Below are 24,143 nucleotides of genomic sequence, written 5' to 3' on the forward strand. Positions count from 1 at the left end.
AGAGACAAAATACTACCAGCCGGAAAACCTGATAGAACATACAGGACAAAATCTTATGTAAGTCTTGTTAGTTGCGTTTTCAACTGGCCTGAAGGAAAATCACAGTAAAACATGCTTAAAGAGTGCCCTCTTGAGTCCAAACTGTGATTTTGTATTTATCTGCACCTTTTGACAGGTTACAGCTTTTTAGATAGTAATCTTAAAAATAGCCAGCGTGTCTCTGCCCTGAACCCAAACTGCTTCTGCTTTCACAGAAGAGGAGCCTGATAGCAGAAGACACTGTCTCCCATTGGAAATTTCAGGACCCACAACTAAACCTGCAAACTTGGAGTGAAGAATAGGACATGCAATGAGGTCTATGAGATCTTTAAACCAAGGACCATGCATGTGAGGAGAAGGTTTTTAAATTTAAGTCTAGATTTAACCTGGAGCTCAAGAAGAGACTTAGGAAAATAGATTTCACTTGCTACATTTTGTTAATACTTCATCCATCCGTCCTTTCTCTTGCGCTTGGTTGTGGGGTGGCTGAAGCCTATCCCTGCTGTCATAGAGTGAGAGGCAGGGTACACCCTGAACAAATCACCAGTCTATCATTAAAAAAAGAAATTCAGATAAAGATGTTTCCCATCTGTTTTCCTCATACAAAGATCTTTAAATTCATTCATGCATATTTTTCATTCAGTGTTTTAAGGAAGTGATGCAAAATACCACATCCACAAATGCAAATTTGGTGTTCCTGAATTTTATTTTCTGTTTTTAAGAATGAGTTAGTAAATATATGAGTACTATAAAATACTTATTAGACTTAAAGTTATTGTTCCTTTCTGATATTGCATTTGACATTGCAGGACTGAGTTTAGTGGATCTAGCTTGGAATGTAATTTTTAAAATATGGCCTTATTTGTTTGTTTTTATCCCTCTTTGTGAGGATTCCTTGTGTTGTGTTTTTGTTGTTGCTGTTTTGTATGTGCTTCTGTATACCACATGTGTTAAACTGTCTTCTCATTTCAACTGTCTTAATAAATAGGCTGTAAAATATCCCAAACACGCTGCTATCTAAGGGGGCGCTGTAGCTAACTGAGCCCAGACTGGCCCTTTAAGTCTGACGTTTCAGATTTCCTCCACGTTGGCCGCACATGCGCAGATAGGCCTACCACCTGCAGAAAATTAGAAGCGAACAAGGAAGTCTGCCCCTGAGTACTGAATGATAGGCTGAGTAAAAACAAAAAAACCTCTCCGCCGGAAAGTCGATACTTGGTCACCAGTTTATATCGGCGTGACAAGATGTTTAAAAAACTCAAGCAGAAGCTAAACGAGGAGCAGTCTCCGCAGAGGAATGCGCAGTCACCTCAGCAGGCCCAGGTTAGTTGTTGTGGTGCTCGGAGCTAACTAGCTAAGTTAACGTCTGTTTATACTGCAAAGACTTCACGGTTTGGAAGTGGTTGTCTAGTTATTTCTCATTAAGATAACTCAAGCTGACAGCCTAATAAGCTAACTTGAATTGTCAGTTCGTCCCTTTACTGTCTCGCAAACATTAGCACCGTGCTAAGTCCTTAAGTTAGCAGCTTAACTTAGCTGTCAGCGGTTGGAACAGCTGGAACTGGTAAATCCCGTTGTCCGAGTAGAAGAAAAGTCTCACTTCATACAGCTAATCATCAATTTGTTTGTAGCCAAAATGCCAGCCCGCATTTTTATACTCGCCAGTGACAACATGGGCGTGTCTGAGTTAATGCTTCTTGCATTGGCTGCCAGTGGATGTCAGCTGGAAGCTATATTTGACCCTTGCAAATCCTACTACTCCCAGGCGCCTCTATTAAAAACAATACAGAAGTAGCACACAATTTCAAGTTGGAAGTTTGTCATTGGAAAAGTGCTAGAAACCTCATCAGATCCCTTGCTTTCCTCTTCTGTTAAAAAATGCGAATTGTTCTTTGAAATATGAAACTGCAAGTTTCTTTAAGCTCTCCTAAATATATGTGAAGGACTGAAGGTATGTGTCATAGTTTGGAGGTCCATCATAGTTCAGTTCCAAGTTAATGTAGATATTTTCGCTGCATTTCTCTGTTTGCTTTACATGCAAAAGATCCCCAGTTCAGAACTGGGAGGAGATCCAAATCCAGCCTCGGGGGCTCACAAGCTAGGGCTTGTTCCCTTTCCAGATAAATGAGAGGGCTGCATCTGGCATACAATATGCAGATCCAGCAACCCTTTGGAAGATGGATAGATAAATTACCTTGTTCGAATTGGTTTGGTTCTTATGCAGATTGGCTGTTTTTGAGGAACAAATTTGAAGGCATACAAAAGGTGAAATCCAGTAACAAGAGAACTTACACCCAGCAAGCATCAAGTTTGATTTACTGCCAGGCAACAAAATCAATATTATTGTTATGACTATGTTTTTTCAATTAATTTATTACTATTATTATTACTTCTTTTTCCTTATTACTTATTTGTTTTACAGATCAGCAGTGGAGACCGACGTAACAGCCAAACCCCCCCATTTAGTGATGGCACACCTTCTCCCAGTGACAGAGAGGTGAGCATGGTGTCAGCCTGTGATTCATATCTTTATTTATATATGTATACTTGTGTTCAGACCACAGCCTGCAGAGGTTTCCAAGTCCCTCCCCAGCTTACATTCTAATGATTGTTTCTCTTAGGCTTTAAAAATGTGCTTTGTATGCTTTGTTTATGCATAATGTCTGCTTTATAACATACAAGTCTCTTTTTGATTGCTGTGTTAATTGAAAGTGAACACTTAGTGCTGTTGGTTTTCAGAGTCTTCTGGTTGTCACTAGCAAACTTCTTTGATCCAATTATTTAAAATAATCCAACAATCTAGACATATTGAACCCTGGACTCATGAACATATTGCAGTGCATACAATAGCCAACACCAGATGGGAACATATGAGCCAGACTTACACTGTGGTCATTAATGTTGCAAAGCAGTCAGCACTTGGATTCCATTCATATGGTATTTTAAGTGTCTGAAGTCACTTATTATTATTGTTATTATCATTATTATTATTGTTACATTTTTAAAAGACCCTGTACCACCAAACGAGCAGCTCCTTCTTTAGAGACAATGGAAAGGGCGTTTTAATGGTGTAGAGCAGACAGTGTTTCAGCATGTCTATGAATAATTGATGTATCCTCCTCAGTGTTTTTTGTGTCTCCTGTGACTAGTTGCCATATTTTGCCTCAATAGATACTGACAAGTCAATTCAATGCAGGACTATGCTCCATTAGAAAGAGGTAGATAAGCATAGGTTTAATGGCAGTGACTCTACAACTGATGATGCAACATGTTGTTATTACATCTGTTGAGATTAGATATGGATGTTTACAGTCTTTGTTGTTTTTCAGATAAAAAAAAAAATATCTTAATCACTTTTTCCTTCATTTCAACACTGCAGAACCCTCACTGGAGTAGTGGCACTGTCCCTTTTGGTCAGGTTTCTATGCACTGCTCTCCCCACTTGTGCCTTTGGAAGCACACGTGTTGCTGTTATGTGGCTCGGCAGCCTCAGCGTAGAAGCTTCGTGTAGCATCACAGCATCTTTTCTTCACCTCACGAATCATTAACACTTTGACATCTCTGAAAGCATTTGTTTCATGATTGAAGGCAGATTTAGCCCTTGGTTAAAATTGTGAAGATTACATGAGGAGATGTGAAACTGTTACTCATAACATTACTGTTGATTGAGTGCTTGACTTTTCAGTTTTTCTGATTTTTTTTTTTCTTTTTTTCCCAGCTTATGTAGTATCTCTCCCTATGTTTCACTGTCTTTCTCTTTTTTACTCATCTCAGTCTTTCTCTCTCTTTCTCCGCCAGCCTCCTCTCATCAGGCTGGTCAGCCACTCCCTTCAGGGCTTTTTCACACTCATGCTGTTGTTTTTCTCATTGCTCTCTGTGTTCCTCTCCTTTCCCCACCTTTCGTCCCGTTACTGCACTGATGGGGGTCAGGTGCTGGCCGGGATGATAGCAGAGCCCGCTTTTCTCTCTGAGTATACTATCTTTGCTCTGGACCATTCAAAACGACCCCAAACGGCCCAGGTAGCCAGTGTGGTGAGTTTGTCCTCACTTCCTGCCTCTTTCATCTTTCTTCTTCTCCTCCTCCTCTTGCCCCGTTCCTTCCTCCCGTCTTCCACGCCTTTGGGGAATCGGTAGAGGACTGTTGCCCAAGTAGGGACAGCTTGTTCCCTGCTCTCCGTCTCCTGTTTGCTTTGGATTTAGTAGCAAGAAGGCATCTCATATGTAGGTTAATTTTGCATCTACTAGGTTGTGGTTTACACTGTAGGATAGAAGCTTCTGTGCGTTCTGCCCCGTGTTTGTTTCTTGTCCCTTCTTTCAGTTTGTGAGCTGTCAAAGAAATGAACAGTGCCCATTTGTCTTTAGGTGATCTTTGCTGCTTGCCCTAGAGACCCTTGTAGACCCTTAAATCCTGTTATGTTGCCTGATCGCCTTTGTCCCGTCTCCCCTAAAGTCTGTGTATTTGGAGAGTTGATATTTTTCTTTATGGGACAAGTTTTTAACAAATTAAAATTGAAAATTTTGTCTAACTCTCTAAGTAAACAAACACATCCAAATAGCTGTTTCTTTATTTAAGATATATTTGATGTGACAAATGAAAGTTGGTGTTGCTTGTAACTGCTTATTAATTACTGTTATTAAAGTTAAGGTCTATTTTTTTTGACATTGTCAGTAGATACTAAGCACCAATTGTGAGAACATATGGGTCGTCCGTATTCAGATACATACATTTGTACACACAGCTCTTCAAAATAATTTCTAAACTGCATAAGTCTGCTTTGTAACTAGGTTTGTAGCAGGTAAATGGAGCTCAGTATGAGGGTCATGTGTCAGTAAAATTGAGAGACATTGTTTAATTGTCTCTTAACTCTGCTTGCTCATTTTAAATGCCAACATAGCCCAGTACGCACCCCAGCTGCTGTCATTAACCAGGATTTGTGCGGATATTGTGAGATAATGTAGTGATTATAAAACAAGGACTTTATTACTTCAGCACAGCTGTTTCAGAATGACTGCCAGTCAACTTGTAGTGTTATTGTGCCAGTTATCAGAGAACAAAACGAAAAATATGCAAATGAAAGCAACTGTTTGATGAATTCAACTGCAATAAAATACGAACCTCAAGAGACTGAACTGAGATGGTATCAGTCAGCAGTCTGGCTGTGTTTAAGTGGAGCCATGAATATTTAGAATTTATTAACAATGTCTTGACCGTCTCATAATGATTTATTTGGTTGATCTGTCTGGTTCACCTCTTGCCAGATGCTGCTTATGATCTGTAGTTTGGAAAGAGGGGAAGCCTTAAATTCTGCTGCCTCTTCATTATGTGTATGGTTAATGACACTGATTAAGATGCAGTTACTCTTTGACCTTTGCATCGTTCTTTTATGTAACCTTTGCTTTGACATTTGCATGATATGTAATTTAAAAGTCTAAGTCTAAAGGGATCATTAGATTCCTGGTATAGAGTCGTAGGAGTGTTGATGTGCTAAAGCCACAGATACAAATGTCCATCACAGTCACTTTCACATGTTAGCGATGTGACATAATCTTGATTTTTGGATCTCATTATATTTACATTTACCCATGAAATCATTTCATAGATTTTTTTTTTTTAATATTTGTTTGTTGTTGTTGTTGTTGTTGTTTTTACTTGTTCTGCTAGCTATGTTTGTCTGTTGACTGGAGGCTTCTGTCTTAATTTTTCTTTATATTTTTAATGGTACTTTGTGGAGTTGGTGATAGTAACTCTTCTGAGTCACAACGTTTTGTGGTCTGTGATCTGTTTTGAATTTGGTTTCTGATTTGTGTCTGTGAGAATTATGTTTGATCTTGTGGTCCTGAAATAGAGGCACTCAAGTGCCCTGGTTTGGTAGGTTTACATTTGGTGTACCGTTCTGAAGTAATTATCCGTGAGTCATTGTCCATTTTTTTTTAATATGACTGAAAATAAGCAGACATGAAGGGCATAATAGTGAAAGGCAATGCTATAAATACTCCATTTTAACCTCCAGCAAAACCAGTCGAGCAGCCATCTGGGGGTGATGGGAAATAACAGAGAAATAAGAGCACAGGAACACAGGACGAAATATAAAGGCGCTAATGGAGTTGTCTTGCAAACAAACAAGTTCCTTTTTATTGCTAATCACTCAGACACCTTGCATGTCATTGAAGTCTTGACAGTAAAACTTTAGCAAAGGTCACATTTCTTAAAAGATTGAGGCCTGCTGTGTTTGTTCACATGCTGACATTCTTTTTTTTTCTCACTACTTTTGCTGACTCTTTGCTTTATACCCAAATTTCTCTTGTTCTTCACACACATGTACAATAACTAAATAGATCCACTTAAAAAAAAAAAGTCTAGTGGTAGTGGTCACTGGGGTCTTGATCATAATCACGAAGCTCTTGACAGGCTTGGTTGAAAGCAAGCGTTCACATGACTAGCTGTGCAAACGAAGCGGAAACAAGTAATCCACAGGAAGGAGTAGCTTGGAGCTGGACAAGGGAGGAGAAGAGTTGCTCACTTTGATGCTGCTTCTAACAAATCAACTAAACCAACTAAGCTGCTAAATGTTCCCTCACATCAGTTGTGACGTTGTCCTCCTGTAATGCAGCTGCACACAGCACTGCCAAGCATCTTTAATTCAAACACAGCTCTCCTACTTGACTTTTAACTATTTGTTCTGACCTCATGGCTGTTTGTAGTTTTGTCTTAACCCCTTTTTGTTTATTCTACAGTAGAGATGCCTTCTTTTGTGTATTTAACCCCTCTGTTTTTTCCAAGTTGCATGAGGGTACCCATTGCCCCTGCATTGCTCCCAGCAATACTAATATTGCTCCCTCCAGAGTAATCAGGGAGAGCCACGCTGGGTGTGGATGACTAACTGGCCCAGGACAAGTTTGCTGATACAGCTGCCCTTTTCCTCATAATCTCATCTTTATTTTTTGGTCTTTAGAGTGCCTCTAAAGGTGCATTGAGGTCTCCCAGAGGCAGCATCAATGGGGATGGAAGTACTTCTCCTCATGTAAGAGTATTACCAAGCCACCTCTTTAATCTCTTCAATGTGATATTACAGTGTTTTTGCGCATTCATTAATGAGTTTGAGATCTTTATTTTTTGTTTTGGTTTGTAACAGAAAGAGGAGCCACAGTCATTTGCCCAGAAACTACAGCTGAAAGTGCCCTCAATGGAGTCATTGATTCGTAGCGGAGCCAGTCGGGCGGAAAATCTGTTTCGCTCTCCATCTAAAGACAACCTGGTCCGAACTTCATCACGCGAATCCCTGACTCCTTTGGGAGAAAACGAGTCCCCCAGTGCCCCGGCATATGATCCACCCTCGGACATTGAGAGCGAGGCCGAGGAGCAACCAGGAAGTGTAGAGTCTCTGTCCAAAGAGCAGTTGTTACACCGAATGCTTAGAGTAGAGAGGAGCCTGGGGAAGTACAGGGGGAAGTATTCGGAGGTAAGAAACAGACAGGATGCTTGAAGAGTAAAGTGTAAAGTCTGTACATGAATATAACTCCTACTCATCTTTACATCTTTGTCATGCAGCTGGTTACTGCGTACCGTACCGTACAGCGAGAAAAAGAAAAAACGCAGGTACATTTTACATCTTTTTTTTTTTTCCAGTATTTTTCTCATCTGATGTTTTTTGGAAAAAGAGAATAACATCTGAACTGATCCAATGTACATTTTTGTTCTCCCCAGGCCATCCTCAGTCAGAGTCAAGATAAAGCACTGCGCAGGATAGGGGAACTACGAGAGGTATGACTATATGCTATGGATGTTTTTGTGTCTTTAGATTAAAATCATTTTTTAATTAATACAAACTGCACAAATGAATGAATAATCTACTGTATAGGAGCTTCAGATGGACCAACAGGCCAAGAAACACCTGCAAGATGAGTTTGATGCTGCGCTGGAGGAGAAAGACCAGATGATCACTGTGCTACAAACACAGGTGTGTGGATGGTGGTGGGAAAATTAGCCAAAGCTTTTCTGCTGTTTAGGATTACAACTTTGGAAGTATGGCTTATTTTAAACACCGTACAAACCCAGAACAGTGTTTAAATGTAACTTTTAAAAAAATTTACTTTAAAACCTGCTTTAATAATAATTTCACATTAATCCTTTCAGTTTAAGCATGATAATCACTGCAGCGATGTTCTGGTATAAATGGTTCTTGAGTTTTGAATAAATGTGACATTATTTAAAATCAGAGACAAATGAAGTGCAGAGGTTTTGTATTTAAAAGTTTCTCAGACCAAACAGGAATGCTTCACTTGCCTTGAAAATGAGTAGGTTACCTGCAATCAAAAAGCTGAAAGAACCATGTCATGCACAAACAGTCATGTAAAAATCAAGAGTTGTTTGAGACTGCATATCTACATCTTGCAAATTTGTCCATACAATTTTAGTCGTCCTGCTAACAAACAGCCAAATGGAGAAAACCTCCATAGCAGGAGTAATGAATCTGTATAACTATAACTCTGAGTTCAATTGCAGGGAACAATAACAGATCTGTCTTAAGTTGCCAAAGGGACTGTGATTCATTTATTGATCTTTGTTCCTCTAAGGTTGCTCTGTTGAAGAAACGGCTCCAAGTGGGCCCCGATGGCTCGCTGCCCCCTGAAGGAGAAGTTCCTCAGTCTGAAGCTGCTGAAGTCTCTGCTTCTCCCACACAGAGTCCTTTGAAGGAGAACGAAGTAGAGCCTGAAGTCACTGAGGGTAAGTGTATTTATTAAAATATATGGTTATTTAGTTGCCTCTAGCAAGGAGTCACGCTGTGTGAGCACATTTTTTTTTCTAAGCAGTGAATTTTAATTTCTGGACAGGAGAGGGCAACAGTGACCCAACTAAACTCATGGAGGCTCTGCAGAAGAGAGTGAAGAGGCAAGAAAACTTGCTTCAGAAGTGCAAGGAAGTCATGCGTACACACAAGGAGCGAAGCGCCCAGCTTAGCAGTGAGAATGAAACTCTGCAGGAGCAGCTGCAGGAGCGACTGCATGAGTTGGAGAAGATGAAGGTGGTTACCCTGTGTTTTTCAGAAATGATAGTTTGGAGTGATAGTTGGAGTGTAGTTATACTTTAATATTAGGACGCTTTCAGTCAAACAAAACTATAAATTTTGGATTAAATATACACAGAATTACAGCAACAATAAGTTAAAGTGCCCAGATATTTCAAACTGATTTCCCAGAGATGAGTGCTTGCTATAAACCAAGTAGTAAACTATAATTATAAAGAGGTTTGATTAAAGTGGGGATGGACGGTAAGGACTGAGCAGTGTGTTTAGAGGAATTAATACTGTGCCGCAAACTGTCTGCCAGAGTCTTTATGGTCCGCTGAGTATGTGACTCCATTATCTCGTGACACAGCAGATCGCTGTGGTTCTCAGAGTCCGAACATCCAAATTCTCTGGCTGAGCTCCAGAGTGAGGGTTCATGTCATGTCAGCGTGACATGACTGAGCCATTGTTTTCATTGATTTCAAAACATTTTGCTGCAGTGGTATGATCGGCTCGTGTAGCTTGTCCTTAGTCGCTCTGATGTTTTGCAGCGCATGATAACAAGTGGTTGTTGTAACAAAGCCATTGAAATAATAGACAGCTTGTATGTGCCGTCACTTGATTGACTTGCTTTCATTTATTGCCATAATTTTTTTTTGGGGGGGGGGGGGGGTTTGTTGTTGTTTTTTTTTGTATGAATCCACAGCTTGTTTGGGAATGGAGGCCTGTCCTTTGTCAGGGAAAGCAGAGGTTAACAGGCATTTAGCCCTCCTAAAACAGCATGAAGGGATCCTGGAACTGCTGGGCTGTCCTTCTCTGCTTCAGAAAAATATCCCATAAAGCAGAACATCTGTCTACTTTTCCAGACCCTAACTTCAACTATTTTTGAATTCATGTTTTAACTGTGTGTTGCCATCCTTGAGTATTGTATGCTATTTGGTCTTTCTTTGTCTCTTTGTTTATTCATATGATACGTTTTGACATTATAAAAACATTCTGTTAATCACAGTGCTGCATACATACTCATGCCGTTGGCACACTTGTGTCAAACAACAGAGAAACATAGCCCAGCATTTCCTGTTTAGTAACTGCTTGTTAAAGTGCGGTGCCACAGAGACATGGCTACTACATGCCACGGTTGCAAGAGTGAGCTGTAATTTGGGTTGACTTGTTGGTTTAGTTGGCCATGTATACACACTGGTTGTTTGGCTTGTGGGTGAGGCATCCTGGGTGGTACAGAAAGCATCTGATTGGGAAGTTATCAGAGCGAACACGTATACAGGATGTAGGAAGCGGTGCATTGTGAAGTGGCATTCATGCCATTAGGACACGTGTGACTTTTTTTATTTTTAATTCTGTCGATTGTTTTGTCTTTAAAGGAACTACACACAACAGAGAAGACTAAGCTGATCACTCAACTGCGTGATGCCAAGAATCTCATTGAACAGCTGGAGCAGGACAAGGTTAGTGAGGAGCTTTGAGATCTGGATTGAAGGTTCTTCCGTTTCAGTTATGTGTGTATGTGTGTGGCCGCGTGTGTGTTTTTTATTCTGCTGTTGAGTAGCTTCAGACTCATATTGTTTAGCTTAAACTTTGACCCCAGCACTGCAGGATGTATAGCAGTTCTGCGAGGAATGCTGAAAGCTCTTAAAGCCATAACACAATTAATAGCACAGGGCTGAGTTTTACAGCCCTCGTTCATGGAGAGCAGATCAACATAAGCTTTAGTGTTGATTCCTGTGCTCAGGGTGTACAGGTAAAGGGATGATTTGTCTTTCATGGGGTACTGGTTTTTTTGCCTTTCAGGGAATGGTCATTGCTGAGACCAAACGGCAGATGCACGAGACGCTGGAAATGAAAGAAGAGGAGATTGCACAGCTGCGCTCCAGGCTCCAGCAAGCTATAGCCCAGAAAGAAGAAGTACAGGAACAGAAAGAAAAGGCTGAGAAATCGGGTACGTGCTGTCCATGTCAGGTAATGTACAGAAAAGTTCCCTTTTTTTTAGATATGTTTGTGATTTTTTTTTTTTTCCCCCTTCCAATAGCTTTTGAGGAACTTGAACGAGCACTGGGTGTAGCTCAGAGGGCAGAGGAGGCTCGAAAACAGCTGCAGGTTCAGCTGGAGGAGCAAGTGAAAGAAATCGAAAGGGCCAGTGAGGAAGAGAGGAAGAGCCTGCAGCAGGAACTCACACGAGTCAAACAGGAGGTTGTCACCATCATGAAGGTCAGGAAAGGACTTCTCCTGAATATTTGTTTATTGATCGAATAAGAATGAAGTCGAGAGGTGACTGGGCCTTTGCATCCGTGGTACCTAGACTCTGGAATAGGGATGGGTATCGTTTAGGTTTTATCCGATACCGGTGCCAAACCGGTACTTTTGAAACGGTGCCGGTGCTTAAACGGTGCTCAAACCGGTGCTTAAAGAATGGAGAACACAAAATTGGTCCAAAAACCTCTCATGTTCAGCTGTTTTTTTGTAAAAAGATAACAATGTTAGCCTTTTCTGCAGCTATATGGCATATATGGTATCACTCTTGGTAGGAAGCAGTGCTTAAACAATGGAAAAAACACAAACTTTGTCCAAAAACCTCTCATGTTTTCCACTTTTTCTTTGGTCATTTTAGCCGTTTTGGCCAGGGTGAAGGGAGTATCTGCCATCAAACAAGAAGACAGCCGCATGTAACTACGACGGTGTTTGCTAGTTCACCTTACATGCATTAATGTAATAACGTGGTTAGCCTACTCAACGTAAATTACACACAAACAATATTAAGCTACTCACGCAGAGAAGAACGGCTGCTGCTGCCATCATCATCCGTCATCATTTCTGCTACACTGGCAGGGCTAGGGGCCAGGACTCTACTCTTCGGGTTTTTGGGGGATGTTGCTAACTCCGGGTCCGATAACAGGCACCACACCTGCAGTAGATGCGCTCGGTGTGAGGTCTCGCAGCAAACTATCAAATACGGCGCATTTTTCGGCTTTAAAAAAAACCCGCTATGCGTCGCCAGGTGTTTCATCAGATTTGAGGTGTTACTTCCTTTGACAGTATCACAGTATCAGCTTAAAGCACTTGTTGCAGGCTGCTGAGTTTGCATCTTTTGCTGTGAAGTACAGCCAGACTTTTGACCGCTTCGCCTTGGGCATTTTTAATCTGTAGCTCTGCTCTAAAAGAACGTATGTACCTGGACCCGCCTACTATCCTCGGAAACGTAAAATGATTGGCTAGAATTCAAAGTGTGTGACATCTCAGGAAAAAAAAGCACCGGAATAAAGCACCGAAATGTGCGCTGCTTTTCGGTCTGGTTACTACCGTTTATGTCAGAACCGGTGCCATCACGGCACCGGATACCGGTACCCATCCCTACTCTGGATAGACTCGGCAATACGAATATGAACAGGGAGGTTATTCCAGTCTTTTAAATCACGTCTTAAAATTTATTTTTTGACTTTGGCTTTTGATTCTGTCTAGTTGGCTAGTCTAGCTTGTTGTGTTGTTACCTATTGTTTGTTGTCCTCTTTTATTGTTTGTTTTAACTGTCTCATGCTTTTACTGACTGTGAAGCACTATGGTCAACACTGTTGTTTTAATATGTGCTATATAAATTTTGATTTGATTTGAATAAGTAATTAGCTGCAGTCATATTTCTAGATTTATCCAAAGAATTGGCTTCTTTGGTAGTTTCTTTGAAAATGATATATAGTAGCCACAGAAGTACCAACATTGACTCAGTAGTGTAAGCATTTACATTAAAAAGAATTTAATGTGTATAAAATGTTACACTGCTGTCATGGAGAGCAGTAATATCACTTTGTTTCACGAGCTATGATCCTCTGTATTTATATTTACCAGTCATATTTTTTTTAACCAATATTAGAAATCATCAGAGGAAACTGTGGCCAACATGGAAAAGCTCCACAGTGAAGCTTTGGCAGCTAAAGAAGAAGAGATGAAAGAGAAAATCAACAAAGCTGGGGTTGGTGCAAAATGTTTTCCCTTATTCAGTTTAGCAACAAAACCACTGTATCAAATAAGAAAAATATAACTTTAATATTTGTATTTTTTTAAATGCTGTTTAGGAGCAGTGCAAAGAGGAGTTTGCACAGCTGGCTAAGGAACGGGAACAGCAGGCCGCTCTGGCTCTGGAGGACGCAGAGTTACAGAAGACGGCTTTAAGGACAGAAGCTGATAATAAGGTTAAGGAGATCCAGCTGGAGCTCGAAGCTGCAAGGACTGTGAGTTTGTTTGTTTATTTGGTTTTTTGGTTTATTTTTAATATTGAGAAAAGCAACAGCTGGCACACTGCAGAGCTTCGTTTTTACCTGTTTATTACATCTTTGTGGATGTAACTTGTTCTTTCATATTGAATCTGCTAATCACTGACCGATTGCTTTGAGGTTCAGAACTTATTTTTATTTAATTAATTGGCAAAATAACTTGAGTATGCTTGTGTTTATTTGGTTCTGCAGTAACACGCCACACACACAGAAGTGAGCAATTTTCAATGTGTAAATATTTTCACAGTCTACATTTAATATGTAATGCTGTCAAGCATGAAATCCTTATGTACTTGAAGCTTTTACAAAGTTGGTAGTAATTGAACTGTGTCACAGCTTTATTGTTAAAAAAAATATCTTAATAACCGTCAATGTGTTTTTATAGCTGTGTCAGTTCTGTGAATGATTAACTGTAGCAGATTAGCGGAAGAATCTAACCACCTCCATGTATGTGATTGCAGCGGATATTGGAACTGGAGAGCTCTGTGAACAAGATCTCACAAGAAGAAGCGGGTCTCTCCCATGAACTTTCCAGTCAGCTGGAGGAACTGAAGAATGAACACAAAGAGCAAATCTCTGCATTAGAGGAAAAGCACCACGAGCAGCTGGAAAAGCACAAGGGCACCCTAACCCAGCAGCATAATGCTGCCCTTGAGGAGCTCAAGGAAAGACACAGGGCCGAAATGGAAACCCTTCTGAAAGACAAGGAGCTGCAGTTCCAAGCACATGTCGAAGAGATGAATCAGAAAACTCTAGAGAAACTGGATGCAAAGCAGGCAGAGTTAGAGGCGCTGTCTGCTGAGCTTTCAGAGGTGCTGAAAAGTAAACAGCTTTTGGAGGAGAAGCTGTCAGCTGCTGAAGATGCTCATAGTTTAGCGCTACAGGAACACGAGACGAGGTTTCAAGATCAGGTGTCAAAGCACAGCGAAGAGCTTGAAAATGTCAAACGTGAGCATGATCAGTCGCTTGGCGGAATAGAGAAAACTCTGAAGGAGGAACTTAATGCATTGAAAATTGTTCTGAATGAAAAGGAGAAGGAAATTGAACAATACGTGCTTAAAGAAAAAACACTACAGGAGGAATCACATTCCACTGCACAAGACCTAGAAAGCAAGATTAAAGAATTGGAAGCGCTGCAGCAAACTTTATCAGAATCCCAGCTGGAAATTGAGAGTTTAAAGGAATCTAATGCACAGTTAAATAAGATAACAGAAGATCTTGATAAGTGCAAGAAAGAACTGACAGATGTGGAGCATCAGTTGGAAGCTGCAAAGAATGAATGCCAACAAAAAGAGAAATCCCTTCAAGAAACTGAGCATCAGTTAGAAGAGAGCAGGAAGGAGCTCTTGGAGAAAGAGAAGTCATTTACATCAGAACTGAACACTAAGCTGGAAGAACAAACACGCCTCAAGAAACAGCTGGATGACGAAAAAGCTGCCCATGAAGCAAAGCTGAAAAACACTATAACTGATATGGAAGATAAACTGAAATCACAGGAAACCAAAATGGAAAAATTCAAACAGAAAGCAAAAGAAATGCAAGAGAAATATAAGAAAAAGCTTCAGCAGAATGAAGAAAACATGAAGAAGGAGCTTGCAAAGAAGGAAGAGGAGCTTCAGCAGAAAGAACAGCAAGTTCAGGAGAAAATCGTAGAGATGGCCCAGAAAAGTTCCCAAGGCCTCAGCAATGCAGTGACAGAGCTGCAGGATAACCATAAGGGGGAAGTGGAGAAACTACATGCCACTCATAAGCATGATATTATAGACCTGGAGCGCCGTTGGCAGGAGCGGTTAGGACAGCAGGAGGAAGAATTAATGGAGAAACATTCAGTCATACTGCAGGACAAAGTCCAGGAGCTGGAAGAAGTGTCTCAGCAGCTTAGCAGAAGCAGAGCGGAGAATGAGCAAGTAATGGGTGAAATAAGGGGTTTAAAGGAAGACCTGGCGATCCGAGAAACCACTGTGCAGAAGCTGCAAGAAGAGCTTAACGAAGCAGCGCTTAAACTTGAAAGTTTGGCAAAGAGTGAAGCGTTGCTAAAAGAACAAATAGAGTCAGTGGAAAGGAACCTTAACCAGGCGCTCGGTGAGAGAAACGCCCTCCAAGACAAGCTGAACGAGACGGAGGAAGAGGGCAGAGAGAAGCTGAAGGCTTGGTCAGATAAGTTGAATGAAGCGGAAAAACAGCTTGAAGCGCTGGAAGGTGCCAGATTTAAGGAAAGTGCAGACTTGCAGAGTAAATTTGAGGAAACTTCCATCCAACTGAATGCCAAGGAAGCAGAGTTACAGCAGCAAATGATTAAGATGAGCAACCAAATAAACCATTACTGTAAGGACGTTCAGTTGAAAGTTGTGTGTGGATCTAATGAACTTCAGCAAAAAGTGGAGAGTAGGTTGAAAGAGCTGGAAGATAAACTGCTCTCTGGTCAGAAAAAGGTGGTACATCTTAAAAACATTATCCTTACTAAAGCAGATCAAATTTGCACTTTAGAGGAGAGTGTTCGCCAGCACACCGAGGAGAATAAAAATCTATGCATTTCATTAGAACAGATGACTGCTCAGGTAAATGCTCATATGGAGTACATCAAAGCCTTAACACATGAGGGAGAGACTCATTCTCAGTCCATTAGTGAACATGTACAGAAGATTGAGGAGCTCAGCGAAGCAAACAAAGTCATATCAGAAACTTTGAAAGCAAATGAGCTGCATATCAGTAGCTTGGAAAGCGTTGTCGGTGACTTAAAAAATCAGCTAGCAAGTAACATAAAAGAGAAGGAGGAAGCCATAAATCAGCTGACGCAGCAGTATGAAGAGGAGAGGCAAAAGGCCGCTGCTCAAATGGAGAGACTGGATCAGGAGAGACAGTCTGCTTTAGAGCAGGCGGATACACTCAGGACCAGTCTGTCTGAGTTAGAGATGAAATTCACACAGAGCAACAACACTACCGGATCTCTGCAGGCCCGGCTTGAAGAGCTGGAGCGAGAGATCGCCGAAAAGAATGAAGCTTTGCAGCGGCTGACAGCAACAATTGACAATCAGTCCGTCAGCAAGTCTGAGATGGACCAACTGTTGAGTGAGAAGGAGCAAAAAGTCAGTGGACTTACCGTAGAGCTTGAGAGTTCCATCAGTCGACTTGGTGAGCTTCAAGAGCAGTTAGACCTAAAGACGAAAGAGTGCGAACAGCTCACTTCTGACCTCAAACAGCAACACAGCATCATTGAGAATGAGAAGCGCGAGTTGGTTGAACAGCTGCAGATGCAGTGCACCCAGAAAGGTAATTTAGAGCAAGAGATGGCCGAAAAACTTCAGGCCCTCAAGGAAAGCAACCAGCAGTATAAACAAAAGCTTGAAAGTCAAAGGGAGGAATTTGAAAGGTTGAAAAACGAGATTATCAAGAGCAAGGACGAGAGTCTGAAGGAAACTGAGGAGAGGTTGTCTGAGAGCACTCGGAAAACGTCTGAGCTGAAAAAGAAAGCTGAGCAGAGAATCAGCCAGGTTACAAAACAGTTAACGTCACAGCTTGAGGAAAAAGAGCAGATGATTACAACCCTTCAGACTAGCCTGGGTGAACTTAAGAACAATGAAATTTCTGTGCAAAAACACACAGAAACATTAGAAGAGAAAACAAAATCACTGGAGGATGCTCTCGTCAAGCTTAAGGAAGAGCAGGCCAAACACCTTGAACAAGTTCTGCATAACGAGAGGCTTGAGAAAGAAAAGTCTTTAGAGGAGTTGAAAGTCATGTATGAAGATAAGCTGACCTCACTTCAGAGTGACGCAGTGCAACAGGGGCAGCTCAAAGACACTGAATCAGCATTACACGAAATCGAGGCAAAGCTAAAAGAAGCAGAGGAACAGAACGGAAACCTTCTCGCAGAAATAAATCGCCTGAGAGGAGAAATTAGCGAGAAGGATGCCCAATTGGAGCAATATCAGGCGACTGCTAGGGAGGTCCAGAATCCATCAGAAACTGAGGTAAAGGTGGAATGCAGCAGCATGCAGCAAACCAAGAGTGTGATGGAAAACGAGCTGGAAAACCATGCTCCTGCTCAAGAGGTGCACGATGAGGACTCTTTACAGTCTCTGAAGAACAAACTGAGCCAGGTGAAGAACGAGAAGGACAAAATCCACAAGGACTTCGTCAGGCTGCAGAAAGATATGCGGTCACTGAGGAAGGAGCATGAACACGACCTAGAATACATGAAGAAGGAGCTGTTGGAGGAGAATGAGAAAAAGCTAAAGTAAGGCTTAAAAATGATAGTGAAAAATCCCTTGTCTGTATAATATTAGATTTTTTGTTGATAGTTACTAATTACATTTACTTTGCGCTCTGTTCTAATAGGCTGGAATTAGAAGATTTGGAAATGAAGCACAACTCTGCAATGAAGCAGATAATGAGGGAGTTCAACGCACAGATGTCTTTGAAAGAGAAGGAGCTCAACACAGCAGTGAAGGAGGCCATCGGTGAGGCAAAAGAGAATAATGCTCAACCAAATTAAACCAACAAGATTTACAAGCAAAGGAAACGAGCGGTCGAAATTGTTCACTTTTGCTGTGGTCAGAATGTTTCAGTACTGCACTTTGATTATGTTTTAAACAAACGACTGGCTTAAACTAGACGATCAAAGTAAATATGACTCACGTTCTTGATCAACAGTAAGATGGGACGACTGTGTTGTGACATGGGAGCATTAAGGGATTACTGCTTGTGGAAGAAATGTTTCCTTCATGTTAAAATCCAGTCCAAAATTAGAGGCAAGTGAACATATAAGTTGTGTTTTTATGCACTTGGCTTCTTTCTTTTTTTTTTCTTGATTCAGCAAAAGCTCAGAGTGTTGAAGAAGAGCTCATCAGTAGCCATCGTGATGAAGCGAGCCAGCTGAGGAAGGTGATTTCCCAGAAAGAGGATGACTTGCACAAAACTGTTCAGAAATATGAACAGGTTATACAGGTACTATTAAAAACTCATCCTATTTGTTTTAATGGGGTTATATTATAGGGTGCACTCCTTTGTAGACACCACCCATCGACTGTTACTGTTTGGATTTATATGTAATATCTCTCTGGCTGCCTTTTAAAGCATAATTAAATTGCAAAGAGGATCTGAGGTCTGAAACAGCGCAGTGCCCTCACTGAGTGATTTGCAGCATACTTGAGTTGTGATGCTGAGATGATACATGGGAAATGACTCAGTCGTTGTTCCTTTTTATTTATTTGTTTGTTTTTTTCAGAGTCGAGAAGAGGAGATGGGAGACAGAGTGTGGCAAGTTCAGAAACAACTGGAGGAGTTGCAAGCAAGAACGCAGGACACTTCGGAGGTACAAATAATGTTGACCCACTGTTCTTCACTGGCCAAACATCTGTTATAGCTGTCACAACTGGCTGTGCTTTGGATGTTTTTGCTTGTAGAAAATCATGCCTGTAACTGTATGTAGTCCATTTTGAAATGGAGGGAGGGGTGTGGAGTAAATTTATGTAGTGATTCTGTTGGAGTCATATGTCACTTCACTCTAGCTGTATGAAATCACAGCATTTCGGCTCCCTTCTGGGAAAAGTCTGGAGTTTAAGGGAAGCAGTTCTAGCTCTGAATGAGCCTAATCCAGATGCATTTTTGTGTCTGTATAAACATTTTCAAATGGTCTAGTACAAAGTTCACATCCAGATTGACAGACTAGGCAGTTATCGTTCATCTTTTTCTTTGGGTTGCTTCATAATTGAAGATATCCGTCTAGGAGCTCAGGGACAGTTTTCCTACATAGTTTTCTCTGATCAGTCTCTCGCTCCGGTCGTGTGGCCTCTCTCCAAAGCGCGCCGGATGCTGCGAAGCTCGTTTGAATCACTCAGGAATGTTCTCCGGAGAAAATGGAGATTGTCAGGCAGCGGCCAGCGTCAGTCCCTGTTCTCAATTAATATCATGCGAGGTGATTGTAGACATTAGATTTATTCTGCAGCGATACTGTCATGCAACATGTGCATAGTGGAATGGAGCCAGATGAGACGAAAGCACTCCGGGGAGACATTTTAGCCAGGTGTTGAGGTGCCATGAGACCCCTGCAGTGATTCTTCTACCTTTTGCGCACATGTCTGCATGCACACAAAGACAAAGAATTATGCTGCTCTCTCTGCTGCATTTTTCCCAGGTGAGGTAATAACTTTATGGGTGGATTGTATGGCGTTCAGCTCAGGGAGGCCTCACAGTGGGTCAGTGTGTCCCTCCACAGAGAGAGGAGACTAAATACAAGCACACTTGAGTCTTTGTAGACTACAGTGTGTTTAAACAATGCTCTTAGTCCATCTTTTAAAACCTTCTGACTCGTGTCTGTGGTTCTTAACTCCAAGCACATTTATTTCTAGTGGAGACATCAGTCTGTGAAACTGGTCGTCCATGAGTGTATTATATATACATGTAATTTCTCAGCGCTTTAGCTTTAGAAAATGTTATTCAAACAATTCTAAATTGTTCGGGAACTATTTTCAGCAGCGGATAAATACACATTTGAGTTATGTTGATGTCAGTAAATGCAATTCTGTGCTTTTAGAAGACGGTGGAGCTTCTCAGCACAGAGGTCTGAAATAATATGGATACAGGGGTGGCACTAAATGTGTCATTACTGTAGTTTTCACATCCTTTTTTTTTAAATCAGGTTGAAATGTTGATTTAATTAAGGTTTGGTTCTAACACACAATGTCTTCTTTCTCTCTTCCTCTCGTTTTTTTGTTTGTTTTTTTGTTTTGTTTTTTCATTTTAGGAACAGATGACCCCAGAAGAACTAAAGGTATACTTGTTTATTATATGCTGGTTTCACTGTTCCTAGCGTACAATTAAATTTACTAACATGCCAAAAATATAACGTACACATTTCATATTTTCTGATTCCTGTCCCTCTTGATCTCAGGCTCAGCTCGCTGAAAAAACGACGTTGCTGAGCGAGGCTCGACTGAGAGAGCAGCAGTTTGTTGAAAGAGTGAGTATCGGACCCCCTTGGTGGCTCTTTCTGAGGACACCAAATCCATCGCAGTGTATTCCCAGGATTCTGTGGCCTCCAGCAAGAGCAGCTACTGCTCTCCTGCTGCATCAACTTAATTACACAGCACATCTGTTTACATTTGGTTTAACCCCATAAACAATCAGAACAACGCCTCCAACAGCTTTTCTCACACACACCATCGTTCTCACAAGCATCCTGCCCTCCACTGAGGATGGCCACCAAAATGCTTATGTCCTATTTAGCAATTACTCTAATGCATAGAATTAACCCACTGGGTTAAAGAGTTTTTAAATAATCTGTGCATGCTTGTTTGTTTCTCCACGCTAGATTCACTCGCTCGAGGACAAGATTAAATGTTTCCACCGAAACACTGTTGTAACCCATCTCGGGAGCACATTTAAAGGTAACACCATGAATCACTTAGTTCTGCTTCTTGATCCAATTTCCTTATAGATTTTCACAGCAGAGATGACATGCGTAACGCTTGAGCACAGCCCACTCTCATGGGAAAGCGTAACGTATGCTGTGTGGTCTCTGTAGGGGCGGAAAAAGGGCCACCTAACCTTTTTTAGTGTAATAAAGGATTTTAAAGACAGACCATGTGATTATATTTTGTGTCAACACGTGAAAGTTACAGTAAAAGTGTAGCTGCTCTTTAAGATCTCAGTTGGTGTTTTGACACTGCCTAATCTGACAGTTAACACATTGTTCCAGAGATCAGGCAGGAGGTGCAGGTCCTCAGCAGTGTGTGCCGGACTGCTTTAGCTATGCTTTTGATTATGGTTTAGCTAGCAAAGCAGGATTTTTAGGCTTGCTGGTAAAGATAAGAGCTGGGGTTATAATTAAAGCTAGACTACGGGTTGAGGGTGTATATGTATATGTCGTGGTTTAGGCTGAGGGAAACCTCTGGAGGTTGACCGTAAGTCAGTGCAGTCTCCAAGTATACCACAACCCAACTGCATTTCATCTGTGTGAGAGTATTTGGAGAGATTGAGTGAGTCCTCTCGGACCTTCTCTGGTGCTGTAATAAAGAGAATCTGCTGTCAGAAGCGGGGGGGCGGGGGCGGGGTGAATAAGCCATGCTTAGATTTAATGGATTTTGCAGATTGTGGCCTAAACGTTTCCTATGCGGGACACTGCAGCACGCAGATTTCTCAAACCTTTCTTATCCAGTACATATATATTGCTCATATTCATATTTAAAGCCGCTGATGACTCAGTTGAGCTTGCGTAAACCACCTTGAGTTGTATTAGGTAGGAAATTGATCAGAAAGCTGTTGAAATCTGCTTTCCTGTGTGGTTGATGTGAAAGTTGTCCTAGGTGGGGCAACATAGGGTCAGGGGGACAAAGGGCATGGAATTTATTGGTGACCCATTACTCCACACCAGAGATCAAAGACTTGTTTGCACTGCTCTATCACCTTTTCCTGTACTCTAATCGCACAGTCCTTCTGGGCACATTCAGGCACATTTGAGGATGTTTGAGTGATTATTTCCAATAGGCACAAAGCGACTGGATGTTGTTCCATAATAAAGCTCTTTTCTTCAGTCATGAAAGTGTTAGCAGCCCTGTCCAAGTTGTAACTCAGTCGTTTCCATTCATAGCTTTTAGTGGGATAATTGTGTTATAGCTTTGGGTGCAGACCTAAAAACTCGTGTGATATTAAAGTGCTCATGCTGAGTCTCACCATTCTTTCCTGTACTCAGCTTTAGTGCATAATTTAAACTGTGCAAAAGGTGGTTTTGAATTTGCTTGCCAACATAAACCTGATGCTGTTAGTTGGCGAGGTTTTGTGTGCATTTTCCAGGATTGTTGTACTTTAAAACTACATAAAAACGGTCTACATACACTAACATGCAGCTCTCACAGCTGTGTTTTAGTTTTTTTGTGGTAACTGTATTGAGGTTGGATTTTTCTCCTTCCCGAAAGAAATATAAGCAAAGTGGTAACCTAGAGTAGCTGATGTGTAGTCATATTTAATACATTTGAGGTCATACAGATGTTGAAGTAATGGGATTTGAAAGACATTAAGAAAGAGAAGTTTGACAGTTGTGGTCATCATTAAATATTTGATTTGTTGTTTTTGCTTGTTGTTACAGATCCTGGACTCAACATTTCCGACGCCTTCTCAGAACCCACAGAGATGGAGTACCTGAGGAAGGTGCTGTTTGAATACATGATGGGACGGGAAACAAAAGTATGTTCTGGTTTTTATTTTTTATAAAAAGATTCTACAGGAAGAAAAAAACCAATAGTTTTTATAATTAATCTTTTTCTCATTTTTATGTCTCCATCTTAGTTGGCTGAGAAAACATTAGCAGCTGCTTTGATGGTCTATTAGATGAGATGATTCAAAACCACCATATAAAAAAAAAGTTGCTGATAATTTTTATTTTTAAAGCTGGTGACCTCCATCTGCTACTCATTTAGGAAGCTATATAAAACTCATGTTGTGTCCAGTCTTGTTGGATATAATTAACAGCGATCTCCCTAATTATCAGTGCTGTTGACATGGTCCTAAAGTCAGCGGGAGTTTCCCAGCTCCTCAACAAACACTCTTTATAACAACATGGCAGACCTCCCCCGTGCGGAGGATGTCCGGCAGGCTGCCCGCGAGTTCATACATCTTGCATGACGCAGATTTGCCATTTAAAGGCATGCTGGCCTTGTTTAGTGTTAGCTGAGTAGTTGGGTTTCCTACACAGCCCAGGAGCCCTGTTTCTGATTATCCTCTGTGTTTATAGGGAAATGCATGCTCCCTGGCAGATAGGCCTGGAGTTGATTATGCAGATAATTTTCATTCTTGTAGAGCCTTTTCTTGCGCTTCAGTTGTCTCAGAACAAGCTTGATTTTGATTGGATGATGGTGTCAAAGGCAGAGGTTAGCTGGGGGAAAAACAGAGATTATGCTAACACCACAGATGACTCCTGCCTTGAAAGTAAACTGACTTAAAAAGATGACGATCGGGGTGTCAGTCAGAAAAATTCCCCTTTTTTCCACAGACAATGGCCAAAGTGATTACCTCCATGCTCAAGTTTCCTCCTGACCAAGCTCAAAAGGTTTTGGACAAAGAAGACTCGAAACCAATTGTAAGAATCTTTTTACAACTTGGGGATATTTAAATGAGGTCAAATGTGTGTCAGGATTTGAACTAATTTCATTTCCGTCTCTTCCACAGCCTTGGTTACGATGAGTGTTTGAATGATTCGGGTACTTCTGGATCTGCTGCTACTGCTGCTGAAGGGGGAAGACTGCCATTATCTGTTTGCATTTCTTGTCATTTTATTCATGTGTGTGTTTGAGAAAGAGAAAGCGTGTGTGTGCGTTATGTGTGAATGCTCAACAGGTATGAGGGAATAAGAGAATTTGACAGAAACACCTTTTTTTCCATAAACCGTGTTTTTCTTTGAAGTTAAGTTTAATTTATAAGTTTTAGATGAGAGTAAATGGGTTTCCTTTTATTTTAGAATGTGTTTATAAAGATTGGCTTGTGCAATAAATTATATTATCATCACATGGATGCCGACGGTCAGTTGATTTATAGATCTCTGTGTTGTGCTGTTGTCTGAATCACTTCCTCTGTAAAACTGTAAACGACCCTTTAACTGTGCACTCGCACCACATTAAGATACAGGCCCCTGGACCTCTTTAACACAGCTTTTCTATGCTTTATATTTTGACACAGACAGAAACAAAACTGTAAATTGTATTATGATAATAAAAACTGTACTATAAGGCGCTATATGACTTGCTATACAGTTTTCTTTTTCAGAGTAACATTAAATCCTATTTACAGAACAACTTTTGTCACTCCTTTATCCTCATCACAATACAGA

At 41.0% G+C, this 24,143-nt stretch overlaps 1 protein-coding gene across 3 annotated transcripts; it reads left to right on the forward strand.

Moving 5' to 3' along the window:
• Window positions 1–1,143: 1,143 nt before the first annotated feature.
• Window positions 1,144–24,042, forward strand: golga4 (golgin A4). 3 transcript variants are annotated; one of them, XM_006800813.3, is made up of 25 exons: window positions 1,144–1,362; window positions 2,462–2,536; window positions 3,970–4,071; window positions 6,993–7,061; window positions 7,173–7,499; window positions 7,589–7,636; window positions 7,745–7,801; window positions 7,899–7,997; window positions 8,614–8,764; window positions 8,872–9,062; window positions 10,424–10,507; window positions 10,851–10,998; window positions 11,089–11,267; window positions 12,922–13,020; window positions 13,124–13,279; window positions 13,783–17,558; window positions 17,660–17,781; window positions 18,138–18,268; window positions 18,549–18,635; window positions 20,067–20,093; window positions 20,214–20,282; window positions 20,634–20,709; window positions 22,407–22,504; window positions 23,310–23,396; window positions 23,486–24,042. In XM_006800813.3, the coding sequence occupies exons 1-25, from the start codon at window positions 1,285–1,287 to the stop codon at window positions 23,498–23,500; spliced, it is 6,351 nt and encodes a 2,116-aa protein (XP_006800876.2). In that variant the 5' UTR covers window positions 1,144–1,284; the 3' UTR covers window positions 23,501–24,042. The 3 variants fall into 3 exon arrangements, with proteins under 3 accessions (XP_006800876.2, XP_006800877.2, XP_006800875.2); XM_006800814.3 differs by lacking the exon at window positions 3,970–4,071; XM_006800812.3 differs by lacking the exons at window positions 1,144–1,362; window positions 2,462–2,536 and having other exon boundaries at window positions 3,295–4,071.
• The last annotated feature ends 101 nt before the right edge of the window (window positions 24,043–24,143 follow it).

The sequence above is a fragment of the Neolamprologus brichardi genome, chromosome 13 (genome assembly GCF_056152115.1).
Source record: "Neolamprologus brichardi isolate AB-2024 chromosome 13, ASM5615211v1, whole genome shotgun sequence".
Lineage (NCBI taxonomy): Eukaryota > Metazoa > Chordata > Actinopteri > Cichliformes > Cichlidae > Neolamprologus > Neolamprologus brichardi.

Bases quoted from the DNA above. Each gene is read 5' to 3' on its own strand.
- golga4 (XM_006800812.3), top strand. From the start codon at position 3,778: ATGTTTCACTGTCTTTCTCTTTTTTACTCATCTCAGTCTTTCTCTCTC. The intron at 4,072-6,992 runs GTGAGTTTGTCC...TTTGGTCTTTAG, and splicing joins CGGCCCAGGTAGCCAGTGTG to AGTGCCTCTAAAGGTGCATT. The intron at 17,782-18,137 runs GTGAGGCAAAAG...TTCTTGATTCAG, and splicing joins AGCAGTGAAGGAGGCCATCG to CAAAAGCTCAGAGTGTTGAA.